The sequence below is a fragment of the Mobula hypostoma genome, chromosome 5 (assembly GCF_963921235.1).
Source record: "Mobula hypostoma chromosome 5, sMobHyp1.1, whole genome shotgun sequence".
NCBI lineage: Eukaryota > Metazoa > Chordata > Chondrichthyes > Myliobatiformes > Myliobatidae > Mobula > Mobula hypostoma.
Window position 1 is genome coordinate 30689559 of NC_086101.1, and position 14296 is coordinate 30703854.

The 14296-nt window shown below is 43.3% G+C and overlaps 1 protein-coding gene across 1 annotated transcript in view; it reads right to left on the reverse strand.

Moving 5' to 3' along the window:
* The window catches only part of LOC134346173 (collagen alpha-1(V) chain-like), a 273825-nt gene that overhangs the window by 106198 nt on the left and 153331 nt on the right, over positions 1-14296 (reverse strand). The window contains exons 21-24 of the mRNA XM_063047492.1: positions 11779-11832; positions 9733-9777; positions 9589-9642; positions 7866-7910 (exon numbers count right to left, since the gene is read on the reverse strand). Of these exons, the coding sequence (XP_062903562.1) occupies positions 7866-7910; positions 9589-9642; positions 9733-9777; positions 11779-11832 (198 nt within the window). The remainder of the gene's footprint in view (positions 1-7865; positions 7911-9588; positions 9643-9732; positions 9778-11778; positions 11833-14296) is intronic.

The following is a 14296-nucleotide window of genomic DNA, read 5'->3' on the forward strand; positions in this document are numbered from 1 at the left end:
TCACCACTTTCTGGCTAAGGAGATCCCTCCTCATCTCCATTCTAAAAGGATGCACCTCTATTCTGAGGCTGTGTCCTCTGGTCTTAGACTCTCCCACCACAGGAAACATCCTCTCCACATCCACTCTTTCAAGCCCTTTCACCAATTTGATAGGTTTCCATGAAGTCACACTTCATTCTTCTGAATTCTAGTGAATAGAGGTCCAGAGCCATAAAATGCTCTTCATATGACAGGCCATTCAATCCTGTAATTATTTTCATGGAACTCCTTTGAACCCTCTCCAGTTTCAGAATATAGTTTCTAAGAAAAGCTGCAGCTCCTAACAAACTGCATTAGGGAACTGGAGCAGGAGCTGGATGACCTGCGGATCATTCGGGAGAATGAGGAGATTATAGATAGTAGCTACAGGGAGGTAGTTGCACCAAAGGAGCAGAGGACAGGAAATTGGGTCACTTTCAGGCGAGGGAAGAGGAAAGGGCAGGCAGAGCAGAGTTCCCCTGTGGCCATTCCGCTCAACAACAAGTATACCACATTGGATACTGTTGTGGGGGATGACATCTGGGACAAGCTGCAGTAGCCAGATCTCTGGCACTGAGTCTGGCTCTGCAGTGCAGAAGGGAGGGTGGAAAAAGAGGAGAGGGGTAGTGATAGGGGACTCGATAGTTAGAGGTGCAGATAGGAGATTCTGTGGTCGTGACAGAGAATCCAGGATGGTTTGTTGCCTCCCGGGTGCCAGGGTCAGGGATGTCTCTGATCACTTGCATGACATTCTGAAGTGAGAGGGTGATCAGCCAGATGTGGTGGTGCACATCGGTACCAATGACATAGCAAGGAAGAGTGAGGAGGTCCTGGAGAGTGAGTATAGAGAGCTTGGTAGGAAGTTGAAAAGCAGGACCTTGAGAGTGGTAATCTCAGGATTGCTACCTGTGCTACGTGCCAGTGAGGGTAGGAATAGGATGCTCTGGAGGATGAACAAGTGGCTGAGGAACTGGTGTGGGGGGCAGGGGTTCAGATTTCAGGATTATTGGGACCTCTTCTGGCCAGGTGGGAGCTGTACAAGAGAGATGGGTTACACTTGAACTACAAGGGGACCAATATCCTTTCAGGGAGGTTTGTTAGTGCTATTGGGGAAGCTTTAAACTAGATTTGCAGGGGGATGGGAACCACAGTGCCAGAGCTGACGATGATGCTGGGGTGAAAATAAATGATGTTAAAAGTTCAAGCAAAGCTGCAAATAGAAAGGTTGTGAGTGGTGGTAAAAATCTTCTGAGGTGTATATATTTCAATGCTAGGAGTATTGCGGGGAAGGTGGACGAGTTGAGGGCGTGGATTGACGTGGAATTGTGACGTTATAGCAATTAGTGAAACTTGGCTACAGGAGCGGGACTGGCAGCTTAAGATTCCAGGGTTCCGATGTTTCAGATGTGATAGAGGCAGAGGAAGGAAAGGTGGTGGGGGAGGGTAGCATTGCTTGTCAGGGAAAATGTTACAGCAGTGCTCAGGCAGGACAGATTAGAGGGCTTGTCTACTGAGTCCTTATGGGTGGAGCTGAGAAACAGGAAAGGTATGGCCACATTAGTGGGGTTGTATTATAGACCACCCAATAGTCAACGAGAATTGGAGGAGCAAATCTGCAGAGAGATAGCAGGCAACTGCAGGAAACATAAAGTTGTGATAGTAGGGAATTTTAATTTTCCACATATTGACTGGGAGTCCCATACTGTTAGGGGTCTAGATGGGTTAGAGTTTGTAAAATGTGTTCAGGAAAGTTTTCTAAATCAATATATAGAGGTACCAACTAGAGGGGATGCAATATTGGATCTCCTGTTAGGAAACGAGTTAGGGCAAGTGACAGAAGTGTGTGTAGGGGGGCACTTTGGTTCCAGTGATCATAACACCATTAGTTTCAACTTGATCATGGACAAGGATAGATCTGGTCCGAGGGTTGAGGTTCTAAACTGGAAGAAGGCCAAATTTGAAGAAATGAGAAAGGATCTAAAAAGCGTGGATTGGGACATGTTGTTCTCTGGCAAGGATGTGATTGGTAAGTGCGAAGCCTTCAAAGGAGAAATTTTGAGAGTGTAGAGCTTGTATGTTTCTGTCAGGATTAAAGGCAAAGTAAATAGGAATAAGGAACCTTGGTTCTCAAGGGATATTGCAACTCTGATAAAGAAGAAGAGAGAGTTGTATGACATGCATAGGAAACAGGGAGTAAATAAGGTGCTTGAGGAGTATAAAAAGTGCAAGAAAATACTTAAGAAGGAAATCAGGAGGGCTAAAAGAAAACATGAGGTTGCCTTGGCAGTCAAAGTGAAGGATAATCCAAAGAGCTTTTACAGGTATATTAAGAGTAAAAGGATTGTAAGGGATAAAATTGGTCCTCTTGAAGATCAGAGTGGTCGGCTATGTGTGGAACCAAAAGAAATGGGGGAGATCTTAAATGGGTTTTTTGCGTCTGTATTTACTAAGGAAACTGGCATGAAGTCTATGGAATTAAGGGAAACAAATAGTGAGATCATGGAAACTGTATAGATTGAAAAGGATGAGGTGCTTGCTATCTTGAGGCAAATTAAAGTGGGTAAATCCCCAGGACCTGACATTGTATTCCCTTGGACCTTAAAGGAGACTAGTGTTGAAACTGCAGGGGCCCTGGCAGATATATTTAAAATGTAGGTGTCTACCGGTGAGGTGCCGGAGGATTGGAGAATGGCTCATGTTGTTCCGTTGTTTAAAAAAGGATTGAAAAGTAATCCGGGAAATCACAGGCCGGTAAGTTTGACGTCGGTAGTGGGTAAGTTATTGGAGGGAGTACTAAGAGACAGAATCTACAAGCATTTGGATAGACAGGGACTTATTAAGGAGAATCAACATGGCTTTCTGCATGGTAGGTCATGTTTGACCAATCTATTGGAGTTTTTCAAAGAGGTTACCAGGAAAGTAGATGAAGGGAAGGCAGTGGATGTTGTCTACATGGACTTCAGTAAGGCCTTTGACAAGGTCCCGCATGGGAGGTTAATTAGGAAAATTCAGTCACTCAGTATACATGGAGAGGTGGTAAATTGGATTAGACGTTGGCTCAATGGAAGAAGCCAAAGAGTGGTAGTAGAGGATTGCTTCTCAGAGTGGAGGCCTGTGACTAGTGGTGTGCCATAGGGATCAGTGCTGGGTCCATTGTTATTTGTCATCTATATCAATGATCTAGATGATAATGTGGTAAATTGGATCAGCAAATTTGCTGATGATACAAAGATTGGAGGTGGAGTGGACAGTAAGGAAGGTTTTCAAAGCTTGCAGAGGGATTTGGACCAGCTGGAAAAATGGGCTGAGAAATGGCAGATGGAGATTAATACAGACAAGTGTGAGGTATTGCACTTTGGAAGGACAAACCAAGGTAGAACATACAGGGTAAATGGTAAGGCACTGAGGAGTACAGTAGAACAGAGGGATCTGGGAATACAGATACAAAATTCCCTAAAAGTGACGTCACAGGTAGATTGGGTCGTAAAGAGAGCTTTTGGTACATTGGCCTTTATTAATCAAAGTATTGAGTATAAGAGCTGGAATGTTATGATGAGGTTTTATAAGGCATTGGTGAGGCCGAATCTCAAGTATTGTGTGAATTTTAGTCACCAAATTACAGGAAGGATATTAATAAGGTTGAAAGAGTGCAGAGAAGGTTTACAAGGATGTTGCCTGGACTTGAGAAACTCAGTTACAAAGAAAGGTTGAATAGGTTAGGACTTTATTCCCTGGAGCGTAGAAGAATGAGGGGAGATTTGATAGAGGTATATAAAATTATGATGGGTATAGATAGAATGAATGCAAGCAGGCTTTTTCCGCTGAGGCAAGGGGAGAAAAAAACCAGAGGACATGGGTTAAGGGTGAGGGGGGAAAAGTTTAAAGGGAACATTAGGGGGGGCTTCTTCACACAGAGAGTGGTGGGAGTATGGAATGAGCTGCCAGACGAGGTGGTAAATGCGGGTTCTTTTTTAACATTTAAGAATAAATTGGACTGATACATGGATGGGAGGTGTATGGAGGGATATGGTCCGTGTGCAGGTCAGTAGGACTAGGCAGAAAATGGTTCGGCACAGCCAAGAAGGGCCAAAAGGCCTGTTTCTGTGCTGTAGTTTCTATGGTTTCTATTGTTTCTATAAGGGCAGCAAAACTGCTGAAAATATTCCAAGTGAGGCCTCACCCGTGCTTTATAAACTCTCAATGTTACATCCTTGTTATTATATTCTAGTCCTCTTGAAATGAGTGCTAACATCGCATTTGGCTTCATCACCACGGACTCAACTTGCACTTCCTTAACTTTTAAGGAATCCTGCACAAGGACCCCATATCCCTTTGCACCTCATATTTTTGTGTTTTCCCTCCATTTAGAAATTAGTCAACCCTTTCATTTCTTCTACCAAAGTGCATGACTATACACTTCCCAACACTGTATTCTATCTGTCACTCCTTTGCCTATTCTCCTAATCTGTCTGTCCTTCTGTAGTCTCTCTACTTCTTCAAAACTACCTGCCCCATCCACCTACCTTCATATCATCTGCACTGCAGACTTTGCAACAAAACCATCAATTCCATCATCCAAATCATTGACATATAAAGTAAAAAGAATTGGCCCAACACAGACCCCTCTAGAACACCACTAGTCACTGGCAGCCAACCAGAAAAGGCTCCCTTTATCCACTTTTTGCCTCCTACTAATCAGCCACTGCTTTATCCATGCTAGAGTTTTCCCTGTATGACCTTGTGCTAGTAGCTTGTGAAGTAGCCTCATGTGTGTTGCATTGTCAAAGGCCTTCCGAAAATCCAAGCATACAATATCATCTGATTCTTCTTTGTCTATCCTGCTTGTTATTTCCTCAAAGAATTCCAAGAGATTTGTCTGGCAAGATCTTTGCTTGAGGAAACCACACTGACTATGGCCTATTTTATCATGCGCCTCCAAGTACACTGAGACCACATCCTTAAAAATCGACTCCAACAATTTCCCAACCACTGACGTCAGACTAACAGGCTATAATTTCCTTTCTTCTGCCTCTCTCCATTTTTAAAGAGTGGAGTAAAATTTGCAATTTTCCAGTCTTCCAGAAGCATTCCAGAATCTGGTGATGCTTGAAAGAACATTACTAATGCCTCTACAATTTCTGCAGCCACCTTTTTCAGAATCCTGGGGTGTACACCATTTGGCCCAGGTCATTTATTTACCTTCAGACCTTTCAGTTTCCCAAGAAACCTCTCTCTAGTTCTGGCAACTTTACATACTTCATGACCCCTGACATCTGGAAATTCCACCATTCTGCCAGTGTCTTCCACAGTGAAGACTGATGCAAAATAATTATTCATTTCATCTGCCATTTCCTTGCCCCCATTACTACCTCTCCAGCATCATTTCCCACTGGTCTGATATCCACTCTCGTCTCTTTTATACATTATGTAACTGAAGAAACTTTTGGTATCCTCATTAATATTATTGACTAGCTTACTTTTGTATTCCATCTTTACCTTCTTAATGACATCTTAGTTGTCTTCTGGTGGTTTTTAAAAGCTTCCCAATCCTTTAACTTCCCACTAATTTTTGCTTTATCATATGCCCTCTCTTTGGCTTTTATACTGGCTTTACTTTCTCTTGGTAGCCACAGATGTGTCAACTTGCACCTTCGGGATGTATATAACCACTGCCTTCCAAATTTTTTCCAGAAATTCCAACCATTGCTGCTCTGACATCATCCCTGCCTGTGTTCTTTTTTTTAATCACTTCAGGCCAACTCCTCTCTCATGCCTATATAATTCCTTTTACTCCAGTCTAATACTTATACATCTGTCTTTAGCTTCTCCATCTCAAATCTCAGGTTGAATTCGATCATATTATGATCACTTGTGCCGTAAGGATTGTTTGACCTTAAGCTCTCTTATCAATTCTGGAAGAAGAAGAACCCATCCAAGTACAGGACCATATGTTCAAACCTCTCCTGCCTAAAGGAAGAATCCCATAATCCAACCTGACAATCATAGGTATCTCAATTGATTATAAAGTGATACAGCAAGGAATGAGGCTCCCTGGCCCAACAGCTTCATGCTGACCATCAGGTAGCCTTCTCCAGCTGCCCATTCACCTGCCCTTTGTTCATAGACTTCTCTGCCTTGATGATTCTTCCAGATAGTTCTTAAGTCTTGTGAGAGTCTCTGCATACACTAGCCCCTCATGCAGTGTGTTCATGATCACAGCCTCTCTCTGGGTGAAGAAATTACTCCTCAGAGTCCTTATTGCTGCTAGCTTTAAGAGGTGCTCAAAGAGTCATGCAGCACAGAAACACGCCCTTCAACCCAACCCATCCATGCTGAACAAGATTCCCATTTGCCCACATTTGGCCCATATCACTCTAAACCTTTCCTATCCATGTACCTGCTTGAACATCTTTTTAATGTTCTTACTGTACCTGTCTCAACTACATACTCTGGAAGTATATTTCACTTACCTACCACCTTTGGTGTAGATCACTTTTAAATCTTTACCCTCTTGCTCTCTAGTCTTGATTCCCAAAACCTGCAAAAAAGACTGTGTGCATTCTCTTTATCTAGATCCCCATGACTTTATACACCACTATAAGATCAATCTTCAATACTTGATTGAGTATAGTCCTAACCTGCCCAACCTCTCTGTATACCTCAACATCTTGAGTCCACATTCGCGTAGATTTTATTACAGATCTCATATAGATATCTCTGCTATGGGAAAATGTTTCTTTCTATCTATCCCATCTATTCTCCACGTTAATCTATACATCTCTGCCATGTTCTCTCCTCAGCCTCCTCCACTCAATGACATCCAGTAAATGTCGGTGTAAAGGTAACTATATGAAGAAACATCAAGCTCATTGATTCCTGATCAGGATAGCTGCAATGTATTGCGAATCAGGCGATGGTGGATCATTCTAAGTGCCAAGCTGAGATGGAGAGATTGAGAACGGCTACTCCAGCAGCAAAATCTAGGCCCAGAGCAATTCTCCGCTGTGGGACCTGGTTCCTAGTGCAAGGTTCAGACAATTTAAATGCCAGTCCAGACAGTCTGGGGGCTCCTCTCTCTGTGATGCTAAGGTTTTGAAACTGTCCCTGCCTGCTGTGTTTCATGTCTGAGAACTTTGGAGCGACTTGCTGGGCTAATATGATGGACTGAATGTTGAGGCTTTGGGCCTACTTCGAGCTGCTCCGGGGATTTGGATCAATTGGATTCGGAATGCTGTTATTGTTGTTTCTATTGTTTGCATCATTTGTTTTGTCTTTTTTTCCTCTTCCTCTGTGAGCACTGGGGGTTGGTCATATTTTTATTAATTGTGTGCTCTGGGGTTCCTTGCTTTGTGGCGGCCTGCTAAGCAAACAATGTTGTATAATTTATTCATTCATTGAATGCACTTTGAATCTTTGAAATTCCCTGATACAAGGTCAGACTGCAGAAACCCCAGTGACTGAATGGGAAACAGGGCACTCTCTGCCACTGCAGATCTAACAGTACAGATCACCTCCACCCTGGTCAGCAACCTCAATACTCAACTGACCCATCCCTTCCTCCACCTCCCACCGGGCTTTGCAGCTGATAGAACTTTTGAGAATCATCTGCCAAACCTCCCTCCAATTCTCTTGACATTCTGAAGTACACCATTCCTTGTTGGGAACATTCAATCCTGAGAGGTTCTCTCAAGAATACTGGCATAGGATCAAGAACAATAGGCCACTGGGATCACACATGGTGAGAATGGTATTTGTTCACAAGGAGGAGACCAGTTTTGGGAGTGAGTTAAAGGTACTTGAGGTAAATTAACCCAAATGATGGAGGGCCTAATACTTATGTGACTTACCTTCTGACCTGGAGGTCCCATGGCTCCCTGAGGACCAGGTATACCCTGCAGGAGAGGAGAGAGAAGAAAAATGGTTGAATGAAAAACTGCAGCCAATCAGTGCGGTCATCTCAAGCTCATCTGGAACTTATTTTGCTGATATTTTTTTTTTCTTGGCTTCACTGAAATTCAACAAAATCCAGTACAACTTCAGGCAAGTCCAAAAAATATCAACCAGAGTCAAATCTGCCCAATCCTGTCAAAAACTCAGATTGTCTCAGCTAGGGGGAAGTGTAAAGAAATCTGGTCTGCATCACCTAGGATGCGAAAAGAATCGTAGACTTCGGACAGGGCAATTTTTATTGTGCAGGTCTATCCGTGTTGGGAAGAATCGTTTTAACTGAGCAGGACCCCAGATTTAGAATGGATATGAACACATAAGAAGAAAATCACCTTCCTACTGGCCACATCGTAATCTGGACTTGATATTGAATTTTCCAAATTTAGGTGACTCATTTTTTTATTCTGTCTCTACTGGAACTGGTTATTTCTGCCAGTATTCCACCTGTGACCTTCGCACAAATACTCTCCCTCCATCAGGGAGTTTACAGATGACCGAAGGTTTGTTGTGGATAGTGCAGACGGTTGTTGTAGGATATAGCGAATACAGACAGGATGCAGAGCTGGGCTCAGAAGTGGAAGATGGAGTTCAATTCAGAAAAATATAACATGTACACTTTGGAAGGTCGACCTCAAAGAATACAAGGTTAACAGCAGGATTCTCAACACTGTGGAGTGACTTTGGAGTCTGAGTCAAAGCTGCAAGTTGATAGAATGGTTAAGAAAGCATAGGGCGTGTTGACCCTCAATAGTCAGAAGACTGAGTTCAAGATTTGCAAGATAACATTGCAGTTCTGTAAAACTCTGGTTAGACAACACTTGGAGTACTGTGTTCGGTTCTGGTCACCTCATTACAGGACAGATTTGGAAACTTTAGAGAAGGTGCATAGGAGATTTACCAGGATTAGAGAACATGGTTAGGAGGAACGAGGTAATTCATTTCCCTTTGGAGTGAAGGAGGATGAGAGGCAACCTGATGGAGGTGTATAAGATGATAAGAGGCATAGTTTGAGCAGAGAGCCAACACTTTTTTTCCCCAGTCGACAATACCAGAGGACATCCTTTTAAGGTGAGTGGAGGAAAGATCAGGGGAGATGTCAGAGGTAGGTTCTTTTACACAGAGAGTGGAAAGTGCCTGGAATACATTCCTATGGTATTGCTAGAAGCTGATTTATTATGGACATTTAAGCAACTCCTGGATAGGCAGGTGGATCACAAAAAGATGGAGGGCTATGTGGGAGGGAATGGTTAGATTGAACTAGGAGAAGTTTAAAGGTCAGCACAACGTCGTGGTTAGAAGGGTCCGTACCGTCCTGCACTACGTTCTATCAATAATAGATTGACATGTTGGCATGTCCCAAAGCCCTCTTGCTGGCTACAAGTCACATTAACATTTGGTCTCACCCTATCAGAGGTAATGCATTTATCCTGAACCCTTCCTCCTCCACATTTCCAGTTTTGACAAAGGTTGTCAGACCTGAAACATTAATGGATTCCCTTACCAAAGGAGCTGGCTGGCCAGCTGACTTGGTCTTTATTTGGCCAGGCATGGATTTACAGACCTGGAGCATAACTTGAGGTCACATGTTCAATGTGAATCAACATGCAGTGGCTGGCAGATTACCTGTCCTCCATGAACGCCCTGTTGACCAGGTGGTCCTGGTTCTCCCTGTGGCCCCTGTGGAGGTAAATCAGGTAGCACGTTAAGCTCCAGAGCACCAACAACTGGACAAACTGCTGAACAGGATTAAGAGTAGAAGTCACGTACTATGTTTCCTTTGGGACCATGTGGGCCATCCATTCCACGAACACCCTGAAACACAGGAGAGACATTGATATCTATGGTCAGGCTGAATAATGGAACCAATCGTTAGAGCAAGTTATTGTATTCAAGAGCGTGGGCTTTGCAGACTGAGACAGCATTTAATTGTCTATCCCATGAGAAAATGATAGTGCATTGCCTTCTCGAACCAGTGCAGTCCTTGTGTGTGGGTACATCACAATGCTTTTAGGAAGGAAGTTCCAGGATTTTTACTGGGAGAGTGAAGAAACAGAGATATATTGCCAAGTCATTCAAAAGAGTGATCTCAGGAATAAAAAGCTTAACATATGAATATCATTTGATGTTTCTGGGCCTGTACACAATGGACTTTAGAGCGTGAGGGTGAGGGTGGATCTCATTGAGAACTACCAGACACCATTCGGCCTGGATAGAGCAAATATAGATAGGAGCTTTCCATTAGTGGGACAGACTATAATCCAAAGGCACAGACTGACAATAAAGGAATAGCTCTTTAAAACTGAGATGAGGTGAATTTCTTCGCTAGAGGATGGTGGGTCAGTGGAATTCATTGCCAAAGAGGACTGTAGAGGCCAAGTAATTTGGTGTTATTTAAGGCAGAGATTGATAGGTTTTTTGATTGGTAAAGGGGTGAAGGATTATAGGAAGAAAACAGAAGAATGGGGTCAAAAAGAAACACATGTGTGATTGAATTTTGGAGCAGAAATGATTACATGCATGGCTTCTAAATCCTAAATCCCAAGTTCTAAATTCTAATTTCTTCTTCTAAATCCTACGATCTAATGTTAAGATGGTGTTGACTCAGAGGGCAGCTTCCATGTTGTGGTATTCTCCATGCTTTGCTGCCCTTTCCTTCCAGAGCATTGGTTTAGAATAGGAGTTAATGGTAGGGTCCATAGTTTAGCGGGTGCCATATGAGAGTCATGGTGAGTTGCTACAGTGCATTTTGTAGCTGGTACAAACCGCTGCTCCTGTGCATCAGTCCGAGAGAGAACAAATAGTTGCAGGTGGGGCATCTAAACCCTTGTGGAAGCCAGTTTTATTGTGATGCATATTTTCTCCCACTGAAGCTATTTCTGGGACCAGTAGGTGAAATGTGAGAATCATGGTAACTCATCAAATAAAGGTTAGTGGCACTGATGTGACCTGGGTCTCAATGTTAAGCTATCATTGGTCTGTACACAAGCCGGAGACAATATCTCTCTGTCTGGACAACAGCAGTGAAGTGAATGAGTCTTAAAAACAGGACAATGGTTTTGTAGTCACCATTATTACAATTTTTTTTTCAAATTTCAAGACTACTTAATGAACCAATTACAAAGCGATCACACATTGGGGCTTATCATAACTCTTTTGTTCTTACAGATAAGAGATTTGCATGGATTCAAATAAGAAAGGAGTGCTGATCTGTCATCAAGAGCACACAGCGGAGGGTAAAACAGTGCAGCAACTGGAAACAATATTTGATGTGAATGTAACTGGGTATAGGAGGGAATGACGTTCCATGTTAATTTATGAATTAATTGGAATGCCTACATATTGACTGGACTTATAAACAGTGGTTACACTATTACGTGTAACATCCGCTCGCTAATGCAAATATCTAATCAACCAATCCTGTGGCAGCAACTCAATGCATAAAAACATACACATGGTCAAGATGTTCAGTTACTGTTCAGACTAATCATTAGCATGGGGAAGAAATGTGAGTCAATGACTTGGTGGAACTTAACGAGAACACTTGAGAATCTCAGAAAATTCTGATCTCCTGAGATCTCCATGCACAACATTCTCTTGAGTTTGCGGAGAATGATGCAAAGACAAAAAAAACTGGGTGAGCAGCAGTTCAGTGGACAAAAATGACTTGTTAGGTACCACTTATTCCAAATTAAGTGGCTACTGAGTGTATGTTTTCACAAAACCTCATAAGTGGATCTGCAGTGGTGTGGCTAAACCTTCCAAGTACCACACCTGTGTATTGTTTATATAAAATTTGTTTCTACAGCTACTCACAGGAGGTCCCTGTAGCCCAGGAGGTCCTTTGGGTCCGAGGAGTCCTCTTGCTCCCTGTGATTTAAAATAGAGACAACAAATAGGTAAAGATTAGAATAAGTTATTATGCGCCAGAAGGTGCAAATGATAGAGCATATTGCATTGAGATTACTAGAATCATTAAATGGCCAACACTTTATTGGCTGTTGATTATCAATCATTGACAGTTCTGAAGCAGATAGTCTTAACTATAAATGGGAAATTTCATATTTAGGGGATTGTATAAATTGCAATGGCTGTAAAGGAGACCCCTTTGGAATTTTTTGGATTTGAATTTGCATTGTTCCTCAGAGATCAAGAAACTCAGAGGCAAGATCTCATAGGTCCCAAATCTCAGGATACAAAGAGACAGACTAGGTTGAGGTTGTTAGAGGAATTTACATCAGTGAAGACAATAACTCTTGGAAGGGGAGCAAGCTGGGTTTCAGCAAAGACCTTAAGAATTTCACCCAGCCATCCCACAAACTCGTTACCTTTCATACGACAAGCATCAGTGTAGAAACATAACACAATGTATTGTCAAATTGTCTTAGAAAATTGGCAATGCCAGTAGCTCAAAATACCCATCACTTTACATCCAACCTGGTTTCTTTGGGGCTTTACTAATTCATACTTGGAAGATGAAATCACTGGCAGAGCCAGAATTCTTTAGCCCATTAGAGGACATTTATAAACCATGGCCAGTCTTGGGATGAAGTCCTTTGCAAGGTGCTGTTTCGTAAAGTTTGACTATGATGTTTCACAAGTGTTGAACAAGAGGGACGCAGGAAGTTATCACACACACTTTCTGAGGGGGAGGAGAAGGTGAGAGGGATGGGAGAAGGGGTAGGCAGAATGGAGTAAGGGGGATAGGGAACATGTGGAGGTGAGTGTTTAAGAAATGTGTGAGCATAAGGAGGAGAAGGAGAAGGAGAGAAGGTGGGGTGAGTGGAGGGTAGAGGTTGGAGCAAAAATAAAAGGAATAACAAGGTAGTATTCAAGGATTCATGGACCATTCAGAAATTTGATGGTGGAGGAGAAGTAGCTGTTCCTTAAATCTTGAGTGTGTGCCTTCAAGTTCTTGCACTTCCTCTCTGATGGTAGTAATGAGAAAGAGGAATGCCCAGTGTGGTGGGTGTCCTTAATGATGGATGCTGCCTTCTTGAGATGTCCTGAGTGCTGGGGAGGGTAATGCCCAAGATGGAGCTAGCGGACTTTACAACCTGTGTTTTTTTTTATTCCTGTGCCCTGGCCCATCCACACCAGATGGTGATGCAAACAGTTACGTAAAATGCTCTCCACAGTACATCTGCAGAGGTTTGTTCAAGTCTTTAGTGACATACCAAATCTCAAATTCCTTGTGAAATACAGTTACTGGCATGACATTGATTTATAGTGACTCGGGAGGAGGGTAAGTAGGTAACAGTCAGAAGAGGGAAGGGCAGGAGTCAGATACTAGAGGGTACCCCTGTGACTGTCCCCCTTAACAATAAGCTTGAGTACTGTTGCAGGGGGGGGTTGCAGCCTATCTCGAGGAAGCAACAGTGGCCGTGCCCCTGGCACAGAGTCTGGCCCTGTGACTCAGAAGGGTAGGGAAATGAAGAGGACAGCAGCAGTGATAGGGGACTATAGTTAGGGGGACAGACAGGCGATTCTGTGGACGCAGGAAAGAAACTCGGATGGTAGTTTACCTCCCAGGTGCCAGGGTCTGGGATGTTCCTGATCGCGTCCATGATATCCTGAAGTGGGAAGGTGAACAGCCAGAGGTCGTGGTACATATTGGTACCAACGGTATAGGTAAGAAAAGGGAGGAGGTCCTGAAAACAGACTATAGGGAGTTAGGAAGGAAGCTGATAAGCAGGACCACAAGGTTAGTAATCGCAGGATTACTGCCTGTGCCATGCGACAGTGAATATAGGAATAGAGTGAGGTGGAGGATGAATGCGTGGCTGAGGGATTGGAGCAGGGGACAGGGATTCAGATTTCTGGATCATTGGGACCTCTTTTGGGGCAGGCATGACCTGTACAAAAAGGATGGGTTGCACTTGAATCCGAGGGGAACCAATATCCTGGCAGGGAGGTTTGCTAAGGCTATTGGGGAGAGTTTATACTAGAATTTATGGGGGGTGAGAACCGAACTAAAGAGACAGAGGAAGGGTGTGTTGGCTCACAAATAGAGAAAACTTGGAGGTGGTGTGAGAGGAAGGATTGGTAGGTGATAGAGAAGGGATGCGCTCAGACCGATGGTTTGAGATGTGTCTATCTTAATGCAAGAGTGGATCAGTACTTGGAGCTATGATGTTGTGGCCATTACAGAGAATTGGATGAGTCAGGGGCAGGAATGGTTACTTATAGTGCCAAGTTTTAGATGTTTCAGAAAGGACAGGGAGGGGGCAAAAGAGGTGGGGCGCGGCACTGTTGATCAGAGATAGTGTCACGGCTGCAGAAGAGGAGAAAATCATGGAGGGATTGTCTACTGAGTCTCTTTGGGTGGAAGTTA